Source organism: Besnoitia besnoiti, chromosome III, assembly GCF_002563875.1.
Source record: "Besnoitia besnoiti strain Bb-Ger1 chromosome III, whole genome shotgun sequence".
Lineage (NCBI taxonomy): Eukaryota > Apicomplexa > Conoidasida > Eucoccidiorida > Sarcocystidae > Besnoitia > Besnoitia besnoiti.
The window spans coordinates 72,255-95,073 of record NC_042358.1 but is presented as its reverse complement, the minus strand read 5'-3'; the positions used below and the strand labels follow the sequence as shown (position 1 = coordinate 95,073).

At 57.7% G+C, this 22,819-nt stretch overlaps 3 protein-coding genes across 3 annotated transcripts; all 3 read right to left on the bottom strand.

Moving 5' to 3' along the window:
* Positions 1-423: 423 nt before the first annotated feature.
* Positions 424-6,400, bottom strand: BESB_043240 (queuine tRNA ribosyl transferase; the record flags this gene model as incomplete). The annotated part of the gene is made up of 11 exons (XM_029362775.1): positions 424-493; positions 692-793; positions 1,336-1,406; positions 1,711-2,025; positions 2,350-2,425; positions 2,702-2,785; positions 3,105-3,514; positions 3,652-3,704; positions 4,090-4,417; positions 4,854-4,928; positions 5,168-6,400. The coding sequence occupies 11 exons, from the start codon at positions 6,398-6,400 to the stop codon at positions 424-426; spliced, it is 2,817 nt and encodes a 938-aa protein (XP_029220141.1).
* A 2,029-nt stretch (positions 6,401-8,429) lies between these two features.
* On the bottom strand, positions 8,430-13,315 carry BESB_043230 (phosphotransferase enzyme family protein; the record flags this gene model as incomplete). The annotated part of the gene is made up of 9 exons (XM_029362774.1): positions 8,430-8,496; positions 8,836-8,892; positions 9,357-9,412; positions 9,545-9,708; positions 10,037-10,151; positions 10,591-10,731; positions 11,194-11,598; positions 11,961-12,050; positions 12,425-13,315. 9 exons carry the CDS (start codon positions 13,313-13,315, stop codon positions 8,430-8,432), a joined length of 1,986 nt encoding a protein of 661 aa, XP_029220140.1.
* A 2,046-nt stretch (positions 13,316-15,361) lies between these two features.
* On the bottom strand, positions 15,362-22,628 carry BESB_043220 (peptidylprolyl isomerase domain-containing protein; the record flags this gene model as incomplete). The annotated part of the gene is made up of 13 exons (XM_029362773.1): positions 15,362-15,430; positions 16,165-16,376; positions 16,756-16,983; positions 17,339-17,439; positions 17,775-17,884; positions 18,048-18,125; positions 18,634-18,837; positions 19,371-19,505; positions 20,031-20,289; positions 20,524-20,713; positions 21,137-21,253; positions 21,711-21,863; positions 22,325-22,628. 13 exons carry the CDS (start codon positions 22,626-22,628, stop codon positions 15,362-15,364), a joined length of 2,160 nt encoding a protein of 719 aa, XP_029220139.1.
* Between the last annotated feature and the right edge of the window lie 191 nt (positions 22,629-22,819).

The following is a 22,819-nucleotide window of genomic DNA, read 5'->3' as shown; positions in this document are numbered from 1 at the left end:
CGTTCAGAGATACACGTTACGCGCCCACTTCCGCCTAGTGGCTGTGCGCTGCGAGTATCAGTGCAGACAGGGTGATGACTAGCGTGTGGTCAGGCTCCAGCCCGCCTCTCACAGCGAGCCTGCCGCTCCTATGCCGATGGATCGATTCTCGGGAGCGATGCAGCCAGCCACTCAGCCTTGCACATCCCGTCACGTGGGTAGTGCGCCCACACCAGAGTCGCAAGCCCAGTTTGTCTGGTAACTCGGAGACAGGCGCACTCGCGAGAACCAACGCCCTTTTGTGCACATGGATGGTGTCAACTCACCCTCTGTTGGCTGTCACAGGTCGTCGATCTACAGAAACAGGCGTCAGGCATCTCTCTCTACGCCACTGTCACTGAACTCGATTCGCCCGTGTCTCCCTGCCGGGGGAGTGGCTCCATATCAATCTTTCATCAGTGGATGTATCCACTTTTCCTTTTCTTCGTCCAACGTCTTCTCCACTATCGCTTGCCTACGAGCAGAAACAGACAAACGTCGCTCGTCACAAGGGTTGTCGAAGCTCCTCAGCACGTATATCAGCACATACCGAGACCTCACGCCTCGCGCCTATGCTTTGGACTCAGTCACCGTCTTCTTGCTAAACTCAGTTGCATCCCTGCACTATGTGCTTCCGTGAAATGCACCGTGTGTGCGCTCGGTGGGAGCTCACCTTATGGACGCCATCAACCTATTCATGGTAAAGATATTGTGGAGAGTAACCAGCGTCCCGCCTAGTTGCTCGCCTATCTTCAAAAGGTAATGCAAGTACGCCCTGAGACAAAGCCCCAACCCCAACCAACATACATGTACTAGACGCATATAAATCACATCGTCTTCATGCCCTGTGACACGGACTGAAGTTGTAGTTGTGAGCTTAAACACATATCAACCGCGTATGGTCCGCTGATCCCTTGACCCGTTGACAAAATGTAACGGAGGAGGCACGTCCAGAAAATCTCTCGGGATGACAAACTGGGCGCTAGCGGGCTTTGCATAATGTCATGCAAAGAGACTTGTTCGAGGGGCGCGGGTCCGCGCTCAACAGTGCAGAGGCTGTCCTCTTCAACATTGTCACTGAGTGGCTCTCGCATCTCTGCCTGGCTAGGGAGCCGAGCGCAGGGAAACACCGGGAACGACAACTGGGGAATGTGCCCAAGGGGACAAATGCATATCCGGTGACATAGAGAGAAATACCGCAGAGGGGATGTCCACAAACCTTGAGATTTGAAAGAGATACCGGATAGAGACGCTTGAGTGGGAGGCTTGTAAAAGAGGCAGAGGATGCTGTTAGTCACAAAAATGACGACTGCCCACCTGCTCGCAGTCTTGCATGAGTAACAACCGCAGTTGGGGAGAATCGGCCGGTCGTCAAACTTGAACGCTGCCTGAAAAACGCGGATAACGCAGACAGCTAGCACGCTGATGCTCCTGCTCGCGCGACATGGCACGATACACGTCTGCTTACAAGTCAGCCGTATACGTGAGGACAAGCGCATTTCTGCCATGGCGAAAAAGCAACTTGAGCTGCCGCAGGCTGTGAATGCGTCTCGGTAGCACTGCCCACGCGAGGCATTCCCTGCCTGAGGAGACAACGCAGTGGCGGCCTTCATAGCAACCGCACTGATGTTGCGTAGGTAACTTCCTGCGTGGACTCGCTACGACCTCCATCAGGTTCACTGCTCTGCTTACATTTCTGAGGTCCACATACTCCTTGGGCCGCTGCGCGGCAACGGGAAATATTGCCCTCGGTGTAGATACAGGCGACCATGACTTGTCTGCTTCTGGATTCGACGAGACAACGGCCAGCGCAGCCAGAGAGCGAGCGACTTTTGGTCGCCCAGGCTCATTCTTGAAGTTTGCAAATGCGGGCAGATCATCTGCGTCGCAGCCTGCAGAGGGCGGGACGTTGAGTGCTCCATCGCCATCCCAAAATACGCGCGGAACGAGGGCGCTACCGTGGCGCCCTGCCCGCGTCGGATGCACGCAATCGAATGTGTCTATTCCCTGCCAAAACAGACGCACGTATACAGTGCAGGATTGAGACCGTGACTGTTTCTCTGAAAGGCCCGGCGCTCGCGAACCACACGATGTTCCAGCTTCGCACGATGGCGCGGCTCTCCGTCGCACTGGAAGTCGGTTGGGCAGGCCAATAGAAACCCTACAGCCTACCCCTTCACACGGGCGTCCTCAGGTTTCCCAATCCATCTGCCTCCGGGAACTGACCTATTGACTCGAGCGCGCCAGACACACGCCCAAGACGCTTTCGGTCCACTCCAGTTCAGCGAACGAAGCCGCAGACTGCATGTTAAGATACGACGAAGCGCGCACCTGTTTTACCCCATGGAAAATGTCTTGCATGCGGCCGATGCCCAGCAGATGAATGGGGCGGTCTCTCCGAAGTTTCCTGCGGCAGACGGTCGAGCAACGCAACGTCGAACATCCACTGCCTCAAGAAAAAACAGGTTCTTCAGCCGGGTCAAGGGTGTTTGTGCGAGAGGGTTGAAGCCGAGCCTTGAAGGGCAGGCCGCCCGCCACCGCCGCATGGCGTATATGAACACGTTGCTTCCAGGCGCAAGCTTGCCAAATCTAAATCGAACATGTATCAATCAGAGAGCCGCGAGGATTCGCTCTCCGTTTGACAGCAGCCGTGTCTAAGCCCCAGGTGCGCTCGCCCTCTTACCGCGCTGTCTCCGCCACGACGGCGTGCATCTGCTCGCGCGTCGCTCCCAGACTTCCACCGATGGCAGTCCCAAAGAAGGCATTCCTGTTTTTCAGACACAGCGCGAAACAGCAGGAACTAATAAGGGCACAGAAGCGCAGCTGGTAGCACCGGCAGCGTCCCCTCCCCCGATCCTTGCATCCAAGGTTACACACGGCACATGGCTTGAATCTGCTGCGACCGTCTCCCTAATAGCGAGTCTATGAAGGAGGTAGTACGTCTGTCGAGCCCTGCCTCGCTGCGACTAGTTCGTTGGGGAACGAGACACACAGCTCCACGTGAGGAGGCAGGTGGGTACAGCCACCGCCCAGCCCTGCGTCGACTGCAGCTCGAGTGAGGAGGCGTGTCCTAACTCGTGCCTCACTCGTTAACGAAATCGACACTTTCTTCTCTCAGGTCGCTGTACACACCGCCCTGGACGACTCCGTAGAGCCCCTGCTGCGGATAAGGCACGCCGATCGCGGCCAGCGGGCCTTGTGACGCCGAAGCGTCGAGCCGCGCCCAGCCGGTCCGGCACCTGGGGCACTGGCGCCGCCCCGCCCGCCACGTAGCAGATGCTGGACTGGAATCGGCTGAGACAGCTGGCTCCTCCGGCTGCGGAATCGAAGGACAATTCGTGCGCGTGCGACAAGGCGGCTGCGAAGACGACGGCGTTTCAGAAAACGCAGGCAAACGTGCAGGCGGCGACCCCTTGAGGTCGCGGAGGCGGTCGAGCGCGACCAGGCACCGGAGAGCCCAGCGGTGGGATCGACGCATGGACGCAGCCGTATAGCTCTGAACACGCATCGCAGGGAGGATGCACTGAGCGAGAGAACTAACAAATGGAGCTTGCACACGCGCGGCGCTCCCGCATCTGTGACTGCTCTAGGGGGTTGCGCACTCCTGCAGCTGTCGAACCCGCGAGAGCTCACCTTCGAAGTGTGATACGGCGTGCACTCATCCAGCGCCACGATGAGGTCTGCTCCTGAGTGCAACAGAAAAGGATGCCAACGACCGCGCAGGTTCGAAACATAACCGTTTCAGTGACTTGAAGTCAGCCACAGTTTGGCTCTCGAATCTGCAGCAACCTGTGGAACGGGGTTATGGACGAACAGTCCACGAGCTCAGTGCTCGCGGACTCCACAGCTGGCTGCAACTGCTTTCCATTTCAACCCGTGTCAAGTAGTCGAAAAGGAGATAGAGAGGATACTCGCGGAAAGGAGACGCGCAGTGGAGTATCATGTAGAATCGTCCAGGAGAACCGTAGGAGTCTCGACGTAGGCGGCACGCGTATATGGGATAACGCCGGATATCTCGATCAAAATCCGGCACTCACGCGCCTGGTCATTCAATGCCCTTTGAATGCTTACCGAGTTGATACTGAGTTTCCATTGCTCTCTCAGGTGTCAGTTCAATGCGCTGCCCGGTGTAGTAGCTGCGGAATACAGCCCCCGTTTCATCTAATCGAAGCAGATGCGAGCTCGGATCGACTCCTTCAGCCTCATGGCCGCCCGCGGCTGCTGCGGCGCGACGGCTGTCTGCAGCCGCTCTGCTGGAGCTCGAGGACGACTGTGGACTACACTGGCCTCTGCGCCCGCGCCGACCTTTCACCTCGTCCGCGACGCCCCCGTAGTGCAGCGAGAAGATCTGGTAGCCGCCGCTGTCGGTGAACATGGGACCGTGCCATCCAGTGAAGTGCTGCGGCAACAAACGCCCCGAGAGGCGGGGAACGAGGGCGGCGAGTCAGCACACCGGCAACTGTTGCTTCGCATCAAGGCATGCAGAGAGAGGCAGCAGACGCTGAATGCAAGAAACCTCTAGAGTGCGGCCGGCACCACCCAGCGGAAATCGCGCTGCCTAAAGTTGCTGAACTGAATCAAGCTACGATACTACTGTCTCAGGAAGAGCCGCCGGAAAGCCACACGTGGAACAAGACCCAATATATTTTCGCACATGCTTCACCTAACGACCCCTCATCACGAACTAAATGTCGTCGACTCTCAACCCGACCCTCTTGCAAAAACACAAAACGCCGCCGCCCTTGGCGAGGCTGCGAGACCATCGCAGCTGACAACAGGCATGGCGCAGGCTCCAACGGAAACGGCGAACAGCTTCTGAAGCATCTGAACCCTACCTGAAGTCCGCCGAGGCTCTCGATGACCTCCGGACCCGGCCGCACGAGCAAGTGGTAGGTGTTGGCAAGAATGATCTGAGGCAGTCACAACACCCGAAGACGCCCGAGAAACGAGACAGTTAAGATCAGCCCCTGACGGTTTCCAGAATTTGCGCCGCTTTGTGGTTCTGAAGACTGGAATCCAATGAATTTTGCGGCAGGCGCCGAGCGACAAGCTAAGCAGGCGGCGGAGACTGCAAAGCGTTGCGGATGTAGTTGTCTTGCTGCAAAGCGTGACAGCTGTCTGTGCGGGTCTCGCGAAGTCGGCCGCTCACCTGCGTTTTGACTTCGCGCAGCATTTCGACCGTGATGCCCTTCACAGCGGCCTTGGTGCCGCACACCATGAAGTTCGGAGTCTCTACATCGCCGAAGAGAGTCCGGATCATCCCGACGCGGGGCTGCGCCGACCCCCCTTGCGAGCGCCCCGGCTGTCCACGCAGACGCGTGTCGTCTCCAGCAGTCAGAGCCTGCACCAACAGACTGGCGCTGCCGACTCTGCAGGAGCCGCGACTGCATTGTGGACTCCCATGCCACCCCATGTGCGCATCGCGCGGCGTCGCGGCGCCCGGCATTATCGCCTGGCAGCTCCAAACGGACGGCAGACAGTGCCTGGGGCCTCGTGCCCGCACATACGTGTTCGCAGGCAGCGCGAGGGAGCTCAGAAAAGCGGCGAGCCCTTGAGAGTTCTCCTGCCGCTCTGTGCCTCGTGGCAACACCGTGCTCGCCGCGCGCACATTGACATCGGCTTGGCGGCGCTCGTGAGAAAACGCATGCGGAAACGCTGGCGAAGAACCACGTGCCCAGCCAGCAGCAAGGCGCCGCGGATCCCTCGGGGCTCGCCGCTGTACGTGGCTAGGAGGCGGGTTCCCGAAGAATGCAGAGGCAAAATGGAGAGTGGCTGTGCGGCGACGGGCCTCCGCGTCGTTTGCAGACATGCCCTCCGCGCTGTCGCGGGCTGTCAGCACCGAAAAAGCTCTTCGCACATTTCGGCGCTGGATGTGGTCGCCAAAAGGAGCGAAGAGGCTCGCAGCGACCCCCGGAGCCGCGACCTTGGGCGGCGCCGTCTCTACGGGAGGGTTTGAGGAGATACAGGCGGCGTGCGCGACCCGGAAAGAGCCCAGATTTTTCCAGGCGAGCTCTAGGGGGTCGACGATGGAAGTTTGCCCAGCATTGCCGTCAAACCATCCTGACGCATTCCCGCACAGAATCACCAGAAAGAAGCGAAAGACCGCAGAAGACCTGGCGTTGGGGCGCAAACGATGCAGCGTCGCGACGCGTGGAAGCAGCGTTCTGTCCTGCTGACGAGAGTTCTTGCCGCTGCTGTGGCTGGGTGCACATTCAGGACCACTGAGGCGTATTTTATCAGGGGATGCAGAACGACGGGGTCGCAGCAAACGATCGCGCGCCCACTGCCGCCCTGTGGCTGCATTGCGGCGCCTTCGATGATGAAAACGAGCGAGCCGAAATATCTCAAGGAAGGCGCCCGCCCAGGCGACGGTCGCCGACATTGGGACAGGACTGCTCGTCAGTCAATATCCCATTCGGCCGCCGGACAAGATTGTTGAAAAATTCAGGCAGAAGGCCGGCAAGCATCAGCGGGAGTTTCGTTCTCCGCCATCCGCATCAGCGGCTATCCACCTGCTGTGTGCGTCCAACAACCCGCGCGAGGTTCGTGGTATCGGCTTCAGTCTCTTTCGCTTCACATTCTGGGGAATCTAGACGGCGTACACACCACGAGCGCTTTATATAGTGAGACCAGAATGCCGTTTTCAGCTGGGGGAAACCGCGTGTGACAAGCAGCAGATCACAGTTCGTAGCTCATCGATGTGGCGACCATCGGAGCTGTCTCCCCCAGCAAACGCGCCTAAAACTGTGGCAACACGATTCCGCCAACACATCCAAAGGAGAATGACTGAAAAAGAGAAAACAGGCGTAACTGGAAAGGGGTAACGAGGCAGACATGCCAGCGTCGAGACTGAAATGGAGCGACGAGCAATCGGATTCACAGTTGCAGCACGACAAAACTGCTGCATGCGCCGTAGGTCACTCGAGGCTGACGGTTTCTCCTGTTGGGTGGCGCTGGAGGATACTATGCAGACTTCCTCGAGAATACAGGCCATGTAACCGAGCTGGCCTAGCACCACACTCATGCTTGTGGGTGCGCTGCTAAGGAAATCTGTAGGCGGCTGCGTGGCGCCGCCTCAAACTCAGATGTGCATGCCTCCCAGCCGCGACCGTGGTTCACTAGTGAGCGCAGATGCACATAGCGCAGTAAACGTGCAACTGCTGCTACGCATCCGAACGTACGGGGGCAAAATGAAAAAGCACCGGTAGTTCCTTGGTTTTAACGACAATAATCAAGTATCGCTGTCTTGCTTCTCCCCCATCGAGAGATTCGGGTCGCGCAAAGAAATGATTAGCACGCCGAGTTGTTCGGAGACAACTCCCCAGCATCGACCCTGTCCACATGTAACAGATTCGACATCGACACAGATATGATGCAGTGGCTCTAGAACCCGTCAGAAAACGGCGCGTCGGAATGCGAAACGAAAGCAGCTGTGCCAGTTGGAAAATAGGCTTCTGATTCTGACACACGCTCAGGCAGATTGTCCTCTTCCGCCGGAATTAGCCTCACACATGGCAGACTACGACGTCGAGACAGACAAAGGGTCCAGCCGGGCATGTAGCCAATCACGGGGACCTTGTCGAGGCCCTCCTGTACTATTCGCCTGCCCCAGGGGCTGCGTTCGCGTGAGTCCCAATCGACGATCTACGCGCCTGCGCTTAACTGGCGACCGCATCATCTCTGAGATGCCTCCCGAGACGCGCGTGTCTAACTCTGTGAAACCTTCGCACTCTGGCGTGATATGATGTAGCGCGACACGCAAGGTTCCACTGCCTGTTTCAACTGTACTCTAAGGTTGCGTGGCTTCCACGCACTCCTCTGCTCAGCCATTGCAGCAACATGTCAGGGCGCCTCTGCGGACAAGCTGCTGCGCGGCGGCTCTTTGGCGCCATGGTGTCTTATCAGTAGCCCCGTTACGAAAGACAGCAACGTTGTGCCGCGAAGGCGACTACAACTGATATGCGGACACAACGATGTGTGCTCCACATCCCCTGTACAAGAGACTAGATGCGATGACATGTCGTGTGCACCAACACGAGACGCAAAACAACGGCCGTTCGAGCTGCTACCGTGGAGGAGGACGCGTAACAACGGGCGAAAGGAACAAACAGGCTTCGACAATAATAGAACAAAACGAGGGGCTCCACGGGGTGTAACAACTGCGCTGAGCGCAACTCGTACACCCTCCGCTGGACACAATCCAGCATCATGTACACCAAACTGTCTAAAGCCACCCATCGCAGTCGCCGAGCGTAGAAACGGCCCACATGGAGCAACAGTACTGAAGATGCAACGAAGGAGGCATGAAGGAGACTGGCTCATCAACAAAAGGCGCGCCAGGGGAGATTAAACCCGATCACTTCTCTGTAAAAAATATCAGCCGAGCCAGCCGAAGGCCCGCAGATACCGCTTCAAGTTCTGCCGTGAAGGACTCCCCGTCTAATAAGCTCGTCCTTCTTCTGCTCATACATGGCTAGCCTGGCGCAGAGAAAACGACAATAACGCAGCAAAATACTGCGCCGCTAATACCGCATGCCAATGCACCACCGCTCGTGCGCGAGTCAAATTTGAGGTTCGCTGCCCCTTGGCTACCGTCTCCGTAAAACATGCGGACCGAATGATATTGACTGCACGACATACTAAGCAAGCGGGTCTCTGGTGGATCAGAGATGGATCAGAGACTCTCGCGGCTCCATTTACGCCGACTCGCGAGCGAAGCTGCTACGAAGGCTGCAAAGCCTGCGCCCTGCTAGTTGATTGAAAAGGCAGAGAGAGGTAGCTATATCAGTAAAGGCGAGCTGCCGAGAAGCAACTTACCGGGTAAGCGCGTATTGAATGTGCGAAAATTCACCCTCGGGCTCGGCGGTCTGCATCCTGCGCACAACGAAACAGAGCCAGTCGCAGGGGCTTGAGGGCTTCGCCACCCTCAGAATCCACAATGGAAAAGATGGAAGCCCAAAACCCATCCTTCGCATGCTATCTGGGGAGAACAATTACTAGCAAACTCTAATGCTCCTTAAACGTCCTTAATTTCAATCGGATGAAGAACTATACTAGAGTTCATATGGTGCAGAGAGGACTCAGCCTCAAGTGCGGAGAACCGAACGCGTCTCGAAACTCGCGAGACCTGCCGAAACGGACAATGGAGCGAAGTGCAGACCCTGACCACGCAGAGACTGAACTACGCAACAAAGAGAGAGGCCCTACGCAAGTCTGGCGAGGCAGCCTCGAACCAACTAGCAGCGCAGGTCGCTACTCTCCTCTATACACCGAGCCCCACTCCATCAAACCCACGCCAGAGAGACTCTCAACAGCTCAAACCCAGGGCCGGCACTTACTTGCTGAGAGACCAGAAGGCCCACTGCAGATCCGAGGCGAGACCCGCCAGCTCGACCTGCCAACAGAAGGCACGACAGTGGCGAGTTTTGCAGGCTTGAGGACGACGGCTGAGCGCGGAGGAGACCACCCTCCCTCAGAACCGATCGCGCACGCGTGGAAGCAAATCGCATGACCCTTTGTGGCTTACCATCACCTCGAAATGCTCGACTATCGCCTTAGTGAGCGTTCCCCGCAAGCCAGTAGATGCCGGAAAATGCGCACGAAGAAGATGCGCCAAGTAGTGGGCAATAAAATGCCGCCGCACACGCAGCGAAGGGTAGTCGAGCAAATTCACCGAAAAGAACGGATACTCTGCAGGACACACACTACATCCACGCATGCTCACTGTTCCGAGAGGCAAGCCCCGAGAGTCTCAAGTGTGCTCGCATGCGCCCAGCAAACGGCAGGGCTTCTATTCTATTGCGGACATGTGCGCAATCGATCGTCTGCTACGACACATGCTGAGCGATCTGCCCCATCGTCGCCAGAGCCGCTTTTGCCGACGCCGGCCTTCTAGATGCAGTGAGAGACGAGAGAGAGACACAGAGGAGAGCCAATACTGCGGTGCTAAGCTGCCTAGCGGTCGTCCGCAAACATCGGCGACGTGTACTCAGCTAGTGGCGTTCGAGTGCCTCCTTGCCTGGGGCAGCTGTATAGTTGATGGTCATCTCCCTGAACAAGTTGCCGATGTCGAAGGACCGCAAATTCTTGCCAGAGTACTCGAAATCGATAAAACGCAGCTTGCCGTCTGTCGTCTGCACGCCAGACCACACATACGCCCCACAGAACAGGCCGGATATACAGAGTCACGGCCTACGCCGGCCTCGGCATTTGGAACCCCCCCCTACTCCCCCCCCCCCACGATGCTTGCCAGCGGGCCGCGCCACCCGCCACGTTTCATCCGGTGTCGCGAGACCGACGCTGGGACTCATCTTCCTACCCTCCCTCCTACCCGTTGTACGTCATCGGGGCTCTTTGCTCAGCCGGGTGCTTGCACCGCGCTCCGCCTCAGAGCTTTGCTGCACTCCCCTGAGGATGTAGAAGATGCTCTGGCCTGGGTCTACCATCCGACGCTCAATCTCGAAACACCTGAATGCTGACACACTCTCTTGAGAATCGAAGTGGAGACGTGGGGTGTCTCATTACTGCTGAATGCGGCTTCCGCACTCCACGCAAATCGCAACCGCCTCTCACCATCATCACGTTGTTTTCCTGCACGTCGTTGTGTGCGAGGACAGGCGAAGCGCCAGAGAGCAGCATCCACCGATCAAGCGATCCGTACACTGTCTCCAGGTGTGTAGGCGCGAGTTCGGCCGCCATGCGGTCAAGCATCACCTGACGAAGAGAGACAGACGCACCCCGGGAACCTCCAGGCAACGGAGAAGCGGCAACGACCAGAGATCTAGACCCCGTCCCTGGCACACCGCCAGGCGCACATAAACGCGTCCGCGCTGGGATTCTACACTGACCGGATTGCGAACTGAACAAACGCAGCGCAGCAGACGCTGGCCCAAGGGCGCTGCTCCAACCAGACGCGAGGTCTCTCCAGCAGCCACCCGAGCCCGACGGCGAAAACAGGACAGAGCATCGCGGCATCGATGCTCGCTGGAAACATATGCAGTGCTTTTTAGATTCGCGACTGCATGCTCGTGGCAGAAGCGTGACTCACACGCCCCTCAAACTTTAAAGCCACGCAGTGAACGCTCCACAGGCTGACAGTTCCCCCTCGCAAGCCCTTTTGCGGCCAGACGATGTCACGGCCTGGGGGCATCGAACAAAGCTCGCCAGTGCGCCTACGTTCTCGAGTTTCTCTGCTTCTCGCTGATAGTAGGCAACCAGGCCTAAGGCGTCGAACCGGCTCCGTTCGGCGACGGACAGCAGCGCCCCGAGGCCGCCACGCGCAGCGGGCGCTGCGCCTTCTTGGGGACGTCCTGTCCGCTCGCCTTGGAAGATCGAGGCCGCCAGGGGGGGGACTTGAGAGACACGCGCGATCTGCGCAGCAGGGCCCTTCGTCGCAAACTCACTCCACAAGTAAATGCGGCAGAAAACGCACTCGCACTGGGTGCGACTGAAAGTCTTGAAGCGCTCGAGTTCCTCCTCGTGAAATTTGCTGGCAACGGCCGGCAGCTGACGCGACCACCGGCAGTTGGAAGATCTGACAGTCGACCAGCGGGGAAGGATAACTTGGTGGAAATCTCCTAGCTGCGGCGCCCGTCAACACACGCAGGCAGGGCGGGAATGCCACATCGGGAATATAGTTTGCTTCATAGAGAAACGCAGACACACCTACGGCCGCATGCGTCGCGTTCGTAGGTTTGCGTCGCAGTGACAGACAACACATAACGGTGCCGCCACCTGCTTATCGGTGCGCATACGAGGGCACTGAACCAGCTAGCGAACATGACATCATAGAAGGTAAAGCTGGATGACGTCCAGCCTTTACACTGGATGCGTTTCAATGTGAACATGATAAATACCGTGGAAGCGAAGGTAATCTGATAGGTCACTCCGTTCGTAGAAATCCGAAGACCGGCGCTCTGGCTGAACAGACAGTCTACACTCACCAAAACGGCGAGCTTCCTTTGCACCTCGTCGTTCTGAAGGTCCGCGGGGGTCAGGCTGCGCCCATAAATCCACTCTTCAATTCGGCCGCCCTGCATTCACACGTATGCAGAAACAAGCCAAAACACACAGGCCTGTTTCCCGAATCGCCTGCTGAAGACTGGCGAGAAACCCATACTCAGCCAGCTACCTGCTTCGACAAGAATGAGGTCTCGGGGGCTATTCGGGGTGTTCGCGCGACCGTACTAGCACACTAGGACTTTGGTTAAAAACTACAAATTAAACCGAGCGCATGAAAACTCGCCTCAAATACACCAATCGCCATGCCCCCCCCCCCTCCCCCCCAAGCTGGCACATTTACCAAGAAACCCGTCATCACTAAATTGCTGCTACTGATCTTGTACCTCCGACTTGGCAGTCGTGCGCAGACACGAAACACTCGCGTCGCCAGCCTCTGCTGACTCACTGGGAACTCAGCCAGACATTTCGGTGCGATGCCGAGCTGCCCGAGCTGTTTAAACACGTGGCGTTCCTCCGAGGCGTCAAACAGCTCCTCGCCTGTGTGACCGTAGATTCGGATCAAAACGCGGCGCGGCGCACTCGCTGCATCCCAGTTTTGAGACGTCTTAGAAGGGTCGTCTGCACTGCAGGGGCATTCGTCGCGGGAATACGTGAACTGCGTTTCAGACTGACGCCGCTTTCTGCCGTCAGACTCCCGTGGGTGACCCTCGTCTTCGGCTGCTGCAGCGGGCACGTCGGCATCGGCGACGAAAAGCATGTTGCTCAGCCCCCCGAAGAGAGGCGAAACAGTCACGGCCGCTGCTGGAAGGCCATCCCAAACTTTCAGACAGCACCTTGCAAGGGCTTGCAGTTTGGCCGCGCTGAACTGCCGTCGAGGGTGGGCGGAGGCGCCGAGCCCCGAGTCAGAGCCGTCGCCGACATCAGAGGGGTCCTTCAGACGCGCCTGATTATCTTCCGGTAAGGGACGCTCTTCGGTCGGTTTCTCTGTGACCAATTTCAAAATCTGCTGCGGGTCAGGCGCCTGAGCGCCTCCCCCAGCAGCGAGCGACCCATCACCGGGGCTGCTGCCCGACTCGGCGCCCGTTGCTGCGGCAAAAATCGTAAACACCCGTGGGAACGCGTTCGACGCGTTGATCTCGTGCCAGGAAGAGGCGCGGGGACGGGCGACAAAACACGATAGGACTAGTCCGAGGATTGCGGTCCGCCGTATCAGAAGCGCTCGCGTCGGGGGCGCAGGAGCTTGACCGCAGAGCGAGACGCGCGACCCCCGAAAAAACGGTTGAGATCCCAACTGTTTGCCGAGAGGCATGCTCCCGATGAAAACAGCATTCTCCATTGCTGCAACCTGGCGAAATAGAGAAATCGATAGCAAAATCAGGAAGTTCTCGTCCGTGCCCGGGGTCTGTCCGTCGCGGAGCAAAAGCATAACCACATTAAGGACCGTATTAGGAGAGATACTCTAGATTTAGCATTCATCTAGAGATATGGTAACTGTTGTGTTTAAATAACGGTCAACCTCTCCTTTTCCCTACGTACTTAGGGCACGCAATACCAATCAAATAATAACTGAAGCAAGCACATGGATGAATGTTCGCCACGACGCCGGAGAGCGTGCACCACACAATGGCGTCTCCAGCGGAAGAAAAATTCCTAAAACTGTGAAGATCAGCACGATCTAGCGCGGTGGACGCTTCTCAGTCCGTTAGTGCCGTAAAGAGGGACGAACAGCGGCCGAACTAGCACAGAGTCTTTGTACGCAACTGGCCAAAAAAAAAAAAAAAAAAAAAAAAAAAAACCCTGGCTGCCGAATCGGCTTCTGTGTGGACCTGAAGTGGCTTACGATCGAGAATGCCTCACTCGCACGCACCTACCGAAACATCCGTCCTCCGTTTCCGAAGACATGTACGCAAACTAAGAAATGAACACGACACTCTAGACATTACCGCTAATGCCGCGCGGCTGGGGGGCGAAGTGTCCGGGTGAGTAGGGAGGTGAGGAAGCTCTTCGCGGTTATCCTGCGACGCTCTTCTTGGCGTTTCTCGCGAAAGACCAACTTCACTGCGAAACAAGCGGTAGCCGGGAGCAGTCGCTGGGAACAGATGCGGCTGCTACCGCCTTCCGCATTCGACGAATTCTGCTTTACCGTCTCAGACCGTTGCGCGCCAAAACAGCAGAAGCGCGGGCGGCTGCGCGGTGGGCTCCCCGAGTCCTTCGGCTGCTGACGTGCCTTGCCCGTTTCACAAGATTGAGATAATCTAAAGGGATAATATGCAAGTGAGTTACCTTTAAATGTGCAATAAATACCTGCAGAGCTGCCATAACAAGTTAAATGTACATAAAAATTATGTAATACAACTCGAATTTGACCCTCCGTCTCACATGTTAGCTCGCCCTGCCGCGCTGGCTTGTTGGCGTTATCTGACCAGCTAGTCTGCTTCTGCGAAAACCTTTCGCCACAGACGTCTTTTCACACTCTTCACAGTTCAAAGGCGTGCGTCTGAACCAGTTGCATTCGCACCTTGTGAATCCGCAGTGTGAGTCTTCCGCCAACCGATCGCCATCTTGCGTCGTCGTATGAAGGCTCCCCCCATGCAGGGGGGAGCCTTCATACGGCGGGTGCGTCTCCGGCGCGGCGCCGCGTCCCCGCCAGGATCCGGATCGCGTCTCTGTTGTGCAGCTTTTCGTACAGATTCTTCCTTTGTCGCGGACTAGCGCCCTGGCGGCACTGCTGTTCCCTTTTTTCGATCTTCTATTTTTCTTTTTCGCTGCCACCGCTCCACCTGCTGTTTCTCGCCCCTCGTGAGGACCCCGGCACACCGCCCTCCTGGCTGACCCGTTTCCTGTGTTTCAGCTCGTAATGAAGACCAATACGCCTTTCCTCCGACGCACGTTAGCTGAATAAATCTAACGACGAGCCCGTCGGCGCGTGGGGGCGGAGTGAACTTTTGCAAAACATCTCCACTCGTGCCTACTGCTTATAGCCGTCGAACTTCTCAACCGTGTTCACGAACTTATCCCAACTACGGGACTTTTAGACATTGCGTATGCCTGGACTGAGACACGATCTAGCGTATTTTTTGCCACGTGAAGCCCCCAGGCAGTGTCAACCGACGACATAGAGTGACATGTAGCCACTCATGTGCAGAGTTTTCGTCCCCTACACGGGCGCGACCGCTTCGTCAGCGCCCATCTGTGCTCTGCAGTGTTTCACGTTGAGGAGAGAATTCGTTTCTTCAAGAATTGTGCGTGTCGCGTAGCTGTTCACCGCGCACTGCAGAGCAAAGCCCTGCGGCAGCGGCAGCACAGAGCTCACACGCATGCTGCCACCGGAGAAAAACTGCGACCTTTGCCTCGCATTCGTAAGGTTGGCAAGAAGCTTGAGCTACGAAGTGATTTTGATCGTGAGAAGCTTCACGTCCTGCTTGGGTTTATCCTCGACATTCGTGGGCACCTGGACCGAAACAAACCGCAAAGCGCATGCTTTACCAGTGGTGGCCGTTTAGTAGAACAGAACCCGCACATCACGAAACAACAGCTCTCGAAAGACGCAGCCTGTCTGACAAAGCACATGAACCATGCATGGATGCTTCGATACGTGGCGGACTGCCACTCGAGCGAACGCCGGGCGACCGCTGCCTCAGTTGACTCGCAGCTCAAATTGTCCCATTCTTGCGCCGACCGTCTCCCACGGTGAGTTCACTGCAGCTCTGCATGCTGTCGACTTTCAACTATTTCGTCCAGAATTTAGGTTTTGGCTGCCACACGCATAACCCGCCGTCTCTCGAGCTGTCTGGCAGGGCCTCTCATCCGCCCTGGTCGCGCTTGCATTGGGGCGCATGCACCTGTTGGCGGCGCACTGTAAACGGTCACTCGTTGCAAAAACTCCTCGCTAGCCCATGCGTAACCTCTTCGCTCCGCAGCTAGAGCTGCGTATATGTCCGAAAGCCAGGATAGATGCTAATGACACGAAATCGCTGCGGAATCCCCTTTTCCCTCACTCTGCTGCGCGCGTTCCTGTTGACACGTGCGCGGTTTGAGCGCGCCTGTGGCGCCGGATATGCGCAGAAATCTGTGCAGAGCGCTTCACTGACGGATCGGCGAACGCCAGCAGAGGATACCGCCTCCTCGTCACCGCAACCGTCCCGCGTGCATGCGCCGGCCTCCTGGACAGGCCCAAAAACTTACACTTTCGATTTTGGTCACTACGTCCATGCCCTGGACGACGCGGCCAAAGACCGTATGTTTGTTATCCAGCCAGCTGCAGGGGACGGTTGTGATGAAAAACTGCGAACCGTTCGTGTTTGGGCCCGCGTTCGCCATCGAGACCGTGAACGGCCTGTCGTGCTTGAGTGACCGGTGAAACTCGTCCTCAAAGTCGCCGCCCCAAATGGACTCGCCTGCAGCCAGAGGGGCGGCACACACACACAGCTCGGCACATGCATGCGTAGGCCCGGACAAACCGAAGGCATCTGCTGACAGACGCAGAAGAAACTCGAAACGACCTACCCCGACCTCAGAGAGACACGCTGCACACTGCGAGGCAGCGCATGGGTGGACGGAGACGATGACCGGGCTGGCTCGAAGCGAGCGCGCACGTGGCTATGCTTGGAAGACATTCACCCTCACTCTGCCCGCACTGCGGCTCAGTAGCTGAGGGCGGCGCTACGTGCCCAGCCCCGCTGCCCAAGCTTAAGCCTCGAAACACGCTCGCGTAACCTCTTTTTTTCCACCGCACTTCACATAGAGCAGGGTGTCTCCGAGATTCCGCGGCCGCACCTCCTGTGCCGTCTCCATTGGGGTCTCCAGTCTGAATCATGAAGCCCTTGATGACACGGTGAAAAATGCAGTGGTCGTAGTAGCCGTTGCGGGCGTGCGTGCAGAAGTTCTCGACAGTCTTGGGGCATTCTTGCGGGAACAAACGAATGAAAATGTCGCCCATCGTCGTGAAAATCGTCGCTGTGCGGCCGGTGCGAAGCGACGGGGCGATTGCGGACGACGCGCTTGCTGAAGAACGGCCGAGAAGAGAAAGAAAAGAAAATAAGCAAATTGGGGCGAAAAAAGAGCCGGTCGCGAGAGAGCAGTACATGCGTTTCCGTTGACGCAAACAAAGATGCATATATCTTTCTCCGCGCTACGGACAGAGCTGCCTGCCATCGGCGCACGTGGAGTCCACTGTGGACTCCGACATACGTCTATCGGTGCACAATCCGCATAGACACAATGCGAGGCGGAAAGCGCCCACTCGGCGACGAGAAAAAGGCGACACCGACACGTAAGGCACACAACGAACACAACCGACTCGCATGCAGCGAGGTACCGCCCTCCGCAGCCACGCCCCCCGAGGACCGCCAGCACTTACGAGCCAAGGCTTCCTGCTCTTCCTTCGACGGTTTTTCGTTGAAAACGTCTCTCATGTCCACCAGGCCTTCCTTCTGCATGTCCGAGGTAAAGAAGTACACCCTGCGTGAATTGAAAGAACACGAAAAAGGCAAGTTTACAGACACAGGCATGTGCCTCTCAGACTTCTGACTCGCCCCTCTGGTCGTCGCCCTGTGTCGAAGAGGTGTCGAGCTCTCTCGAGACTCTCCATCCTGCCCACATGCGTATCGCTCTAGCTGGACAAGGCCTTCAGAGGCAATGGCGGCATCTCACGACCCGCTCCTCGTACCGCCCCTTTTTCCCCGATAGAGAACACATCCCTCTTTTACAAACTCGCCCTACAGGAGAGTCGTCTTTTTTATCCCTGCTCTAGGTGGCTAAGCAGCTGTCAACAGGCGGAAACACGAGGCACGTACCGGTTTTTCTTGAAGGCCGAGGCGACGATGACGGCGTCCATGCGGTTCTCGTCCTTGGCTTCTTGGCTTTTTGCGTTCTTCCCCAGCACCACCGTCGTCGTCGGCTTGCGCTGGAACATCCACACACAAACCGGAAACTGCTTCCATCCGTGTCGCGAGTCGCCCGCACGGACTCCGACCGACCCCTCCCCCCTCCCTCTGCTGCGACTCCCTCGCCGCAGTCAGGTCGCTTGACGCGCAAGAGAAAAACGCGCATGCGGACAAAATGCCTACCTTCTGCGCCTTGGCCTGGTAGAGCGCCACGGAGAGGAACCGCAGACTGTGCTCAGGCTTGCCAATCAGACGGCACAGCTGCAGAGAAAAACCCAGAGAGAGAAACACGGCGGCCGCGCCTCGACGAAGCGACGCGCACGCTCTGCGCGTCGGTACTCGAGACCGCCTGACAATCACATCCCGAAACCCTGCGTGTAACTCCGCGCATCCCCGCAGAATTGCCAGTCCTCGCCTCCTCGCGGACGAGAAACAGACCTGCGAGTCTCCAAAGAGACACAGGCGGCGCGACGCGCGCTCGCTTTGGAGAATGCAGCGCCGTCGGCGCGGTATCCCCATCAAACCCATCCCCTGGCCTTGACAACAAAACTTTAAAAATATGTTTCATGCATGCACTTCCTATGTTTATTAGAAGACGGCTTAGTACAGAGGTTTTCTAATATTGTTATGGAATTCTGAAAGATCAAACGGATCACTAGCGGCACGCCCGCAGGGTCCACACAGAGCAGCGCGACACCGCCTCTGCGACACGGCAGCAGGCCCCGAGGCTGGCAAGCTCGGTTCGGGGCGCGAGCGCCCTTTGGCTCACTTTGTTGTCCTTAACGTTGACAATTTTGATGCCTAGCATCGAGGGGTAGACGAGGAAGTTGGAGCTCTCGTCGAAGCTCATCGTCTGCCAGTCGCGTGCGCGAGCCCTCGCCAGCTCCTTCTCGGCAGCCAGACGGTGCTCAAAGTCCAGCGCGTCCACATGCAGCAGCCGACGCTGCGGATCGTTCTGCGCGGTCTGATACATCTGGCAAAGGCCAAACACAACCCCACACAAAGACCTGGTGAAGCTCCACGAAACGGAGTACCCTTCAAGCCGAGCGCAGCCAAACCCCACACACAGCTCCCTGCTCCCCCCCTCCCCCCCCGCCTCGCCCACCCCAGGTGGTCCTGGACACTGAATCCACGAGCGTGAACAGAGGATGTCACCATCGTTGTAGGTTCGGTATACATATTGTCTCCTCTGTGACGTCTCCCCCCTCCCACCTACCCCCCTCCCCCTCCCATGCCCCTCTGGCGCGGAGCCGCGCAGAGTGAAGAGCCCGCGTCAGGTCGCGAGTCGGCGGAGGCGCGGGAAGCACCAATCTACCAGCCTCCCAGAGCTAAGCTATGCAATCGTCGAGGCGTGATCTGCGGCTAGAAAGCACGATCTGGCCAGGCCGACGCACAGAGACAGCGGCGGTCTCTCGAGCGTCCTTCAGACGAGGCACGCGGCGGTTGTGGGCCGTCGGGGATATCCTGCTGCCGCACGCCGATCCGCGCAAGTGGGCTTGCCCTTACGTCGATCGTTTCCAAGTAGACTTTCGAGAGCTTCCCAGTGAGAAAGCGGAAAATGCGGAGTGCCGAATCTTCAGAGAGAACCGCGAGGAGTTGGCCGTCGGGGCTCACGGCGAGCGCGACGGCGTAGGTCTTGTTCTGCGGACAGGCGCACGCGCACCTCCGAGAATGGGTCAGAGACGCAACACACAAGGGGAGAAGAAACGAGAGATAACAGTTCGTGTTGACAGGCACTAAGCGGGGGTTAGACGTCTTCAGAAGGACTGGCGCACTCCTCGGGGCACATCCACACATCGAAACGAGGCGAGAGATTGAAAAAAACACAGAACGCGTAGTTTGATAGAAATGGGTTTAGTGATTCCATCTACTTCTATAGCTCTATTCCGCTTGATAATGAATTCGTTTTTCAATTTTTCAAATGCTGTAATATGAAGACCTGTTTTATATATATTCGAAAATCGTTCTATATAATAACCAAGTATCTAATAAATTATCCTCTGTTTTCGTAAAGAGTAACGGATGGGCAGAAAAATCTTTTGATTGATGAAGATGAAAAATCAGAACTATTCAATGTAAAAGTTGTCTCCTCAAGGATTTCCACGATTCCGGCATTGTCGAAACCGCACGGCCCTCCCCGACAGCGCAGAGTCGGCGGGCGCTTACTTTGGCCAATTCGAAGAAACCGGTTTCGCTTTTCAGCGCGTAGCGGATCTTTCCGCGGCGGTTTTCGCTCGTGGCGCGCTGGCAGGTGTCTGTACACCAGACCTCGAGGCCGCCCTCTTTGTCAGCCGACGCAAAAACTTTCAAAACGGCGTTGAAGCGCAGAAGGTGCGCAGGGCCCGAGTACTGAGAAAACTTGGCGAACGATTCCGAGCTAAGCGTCGGCTTAAACAAGAAGATGTCGGGAGTGTCTTTCGCCGAGCTGAAGCCAGTCACAAGCAAGGAGAGGAAAAACGCCAGTCAGGCGGTCCAGACACGCGCCAGAGCCGCACGCTTATACACAACTCCGAATCCACGTGACACGGCTCGCATGCAGTCACTTATGCATGCGCGAATGCGGGTATCTGCGTTTCAGAGAGCAAAGCAGGCGAGCGCAAGTATACGCTCCTTTGCGGCTGAAAGCGGCGCGGGACAGGCCGGCGCCGCGCGGGCTCACATGGCGACGACCGGCGCAGGTTCCTCCTTGCCATGGACGAATTCGCAGGCGAGCGGCGTGAAGGCGAGCTTGAGCAGACACAGCATGTCGAAGGTCACGACTTCGAAGAGCCGAAAGGTGGAGTCGCCGCCCACGGACCCCACTACCGCGCCACTGTCCGCCGCGGACACGCAGAGACAGTGCAGCGCGCCTGAATGCGAACGCCGAGAAAAACGGGGACAAACTGAAGGACAATGAATTTCGCGGCCAGAAGCCACACTCGAAAAAAGGCCAGAAACCTCAAACACATCGACAGATACACGCGCCGAGAGGAACGAAACGGAGTTGACGCGAAAAGAGAAGGGAAGGAGCTAGGGAAGGGAGCCCGGACCAGCAGTCACACGTGATATGCGACTCCGGGGGAGTGCAGAGAAACCTGACAGGGCCCAAGCGAAAGGGAGGAAATCGTCGAGGCGAAGCGAGAAGAGCCGCTTCGAGGCATATCGGGCGCAGAGAGAGAAAGGAATCGCGACACGGATGCGTGTAAACAAACTCGCAATCAAACAGGGTTGACTACAGCCTGAAACCTCTCTCGCGGCGCAAGAGACGCGCCGCAGAAGCAAAGAGGTCTCACCAATGTGTGCGCGGAAGTGCTTGACGAACTCGATGTCCTCCGCCTCGCGGATCCAAAACTTCACGTGACCGTCGACACTGCCCGTGATGATGAAGCGGTGAAGCGGACTCACCACCACTGCAGCACAAAGCGCACTTGAGAACCATGTTCCAGCGCTCACGCCTTCGCTTTTGACATTCACCGTCTCCCTCCTCTGAAACCCAATTGCAGCGGCCTCCGCAAGGATGGATGCGGCCGAGACGGAAACTCTCTCGCCTGAACAGTTCGCACGCGCTGACGCAGAGCGCAAGCGGCCGTGCAACGGCGAGACAGAGCTTCAAGGCCTCGAATTCCACCGTGGAGGCGACGCGTTCGCCGGCCTCGCAGCCGCATCACACGCGACAGAAGCGCGGCGCAGCCACGCTGCGAAGAAGCAAATCCCACCCCTTTGCTCTAAACCCAGTCTTCAAGAGACTCAGACCACACGGAGTCTGCGCGCCATCGCAGGTCCGACGTCGAGCCGCTGAGGCACCGAACCCGGCCACGCCTCAGGGCCTCTGCGTGGCGTTTTCTCCGCTTCGCGCGGTGCACTCACCGTGGGAGACCTCGTCGCGGTGCATGAACGACTTGAAGTATCGCTCTTCTTGAGGCAAGTTCCGCAGGTAAAGCTCCTGATGGGGCACCAGGCAGCGCCGCTTGGTCGCGGGCGCCCCGGCCTTCCCGCCCCCCCTCGCCACTGGAGCAGGACCTGCGGAAGGGAGCGAAAGAAGAGGCGAAGAATCGAGTGAAATTGGCAGACAAAGCTGAAGCCGGAGCCCGCACGCGAACAGAGAGGGTGACGCGAGGGAGACTCCGGCAGCCAAGCAGAGAAAAAAAAGTCGTGTGGCTTATTTAGGAGAAAGCCGCTGCGGGAAACCTGCGAGAGACGCACGCATCTTGGAGGGATGTAGAGCCGCGGAAAGGTGCCCGCCAGACACTAGACTTTGAGAAATATCCTGGAAGAAAGAAGGCTAAAGGCAGGCACAGAGACAGGTGAAAGGCCGCGCAGGATAGGCAGCGCCCGAGTGCGCAGAATATCCCCGAGGCGACGGTCGGCTTTGATGCGAAGCAAATGCGCGGCCGACCGCCGAAATGTGCCTTTTCCGCAAGAGCGCCCGGTTGGAAAAACCGGGGCTGCAAACGCGATACTCGAGACCCCGCACGGCTCACCGAAGCTGTCATCGTCGCTGCTGCTTTCGTCATTGTCCGCGCTGGGCGGCTGGGCTTGGCTACGCCCGTTTGTCGCGCGCGTGTCTGTTTTTTTCGCGTCTCGCCCCTGTCTGTCTGCTTCTGGGCGCTTGTCGCCAGCCGCCGCGCGTCCTCGCTCGTCTTCAGAATCGGACGAGGTTTCGCCAGCGCCTCCGGACTTCGACGCAGGCGCGTGACGCTCTTCGTCGCTGTCAGAGTCCGCGCTACGCGGCCGGGGCTGGCGGGCTTCCTCATCGCCCTCGTGTCTGGGGCGTGAGCTCGGCATCATGACCAAAAAAACGGGAAGGAAGAAACAAGGCGGAAATTCGCGCGCTAGGCGGCGGGCTCTCCCTTGTCCGCTTCGGCGGTTGGGAACTCTGCAGGCATCGGCGTCGCTCCAACACTGTCTGCTGCGCCGATCCGTGAAATTCTCTCTTGTGAGTTCTTGGAAGGCTCCGGCTCGAAGCAGCGGTCCGC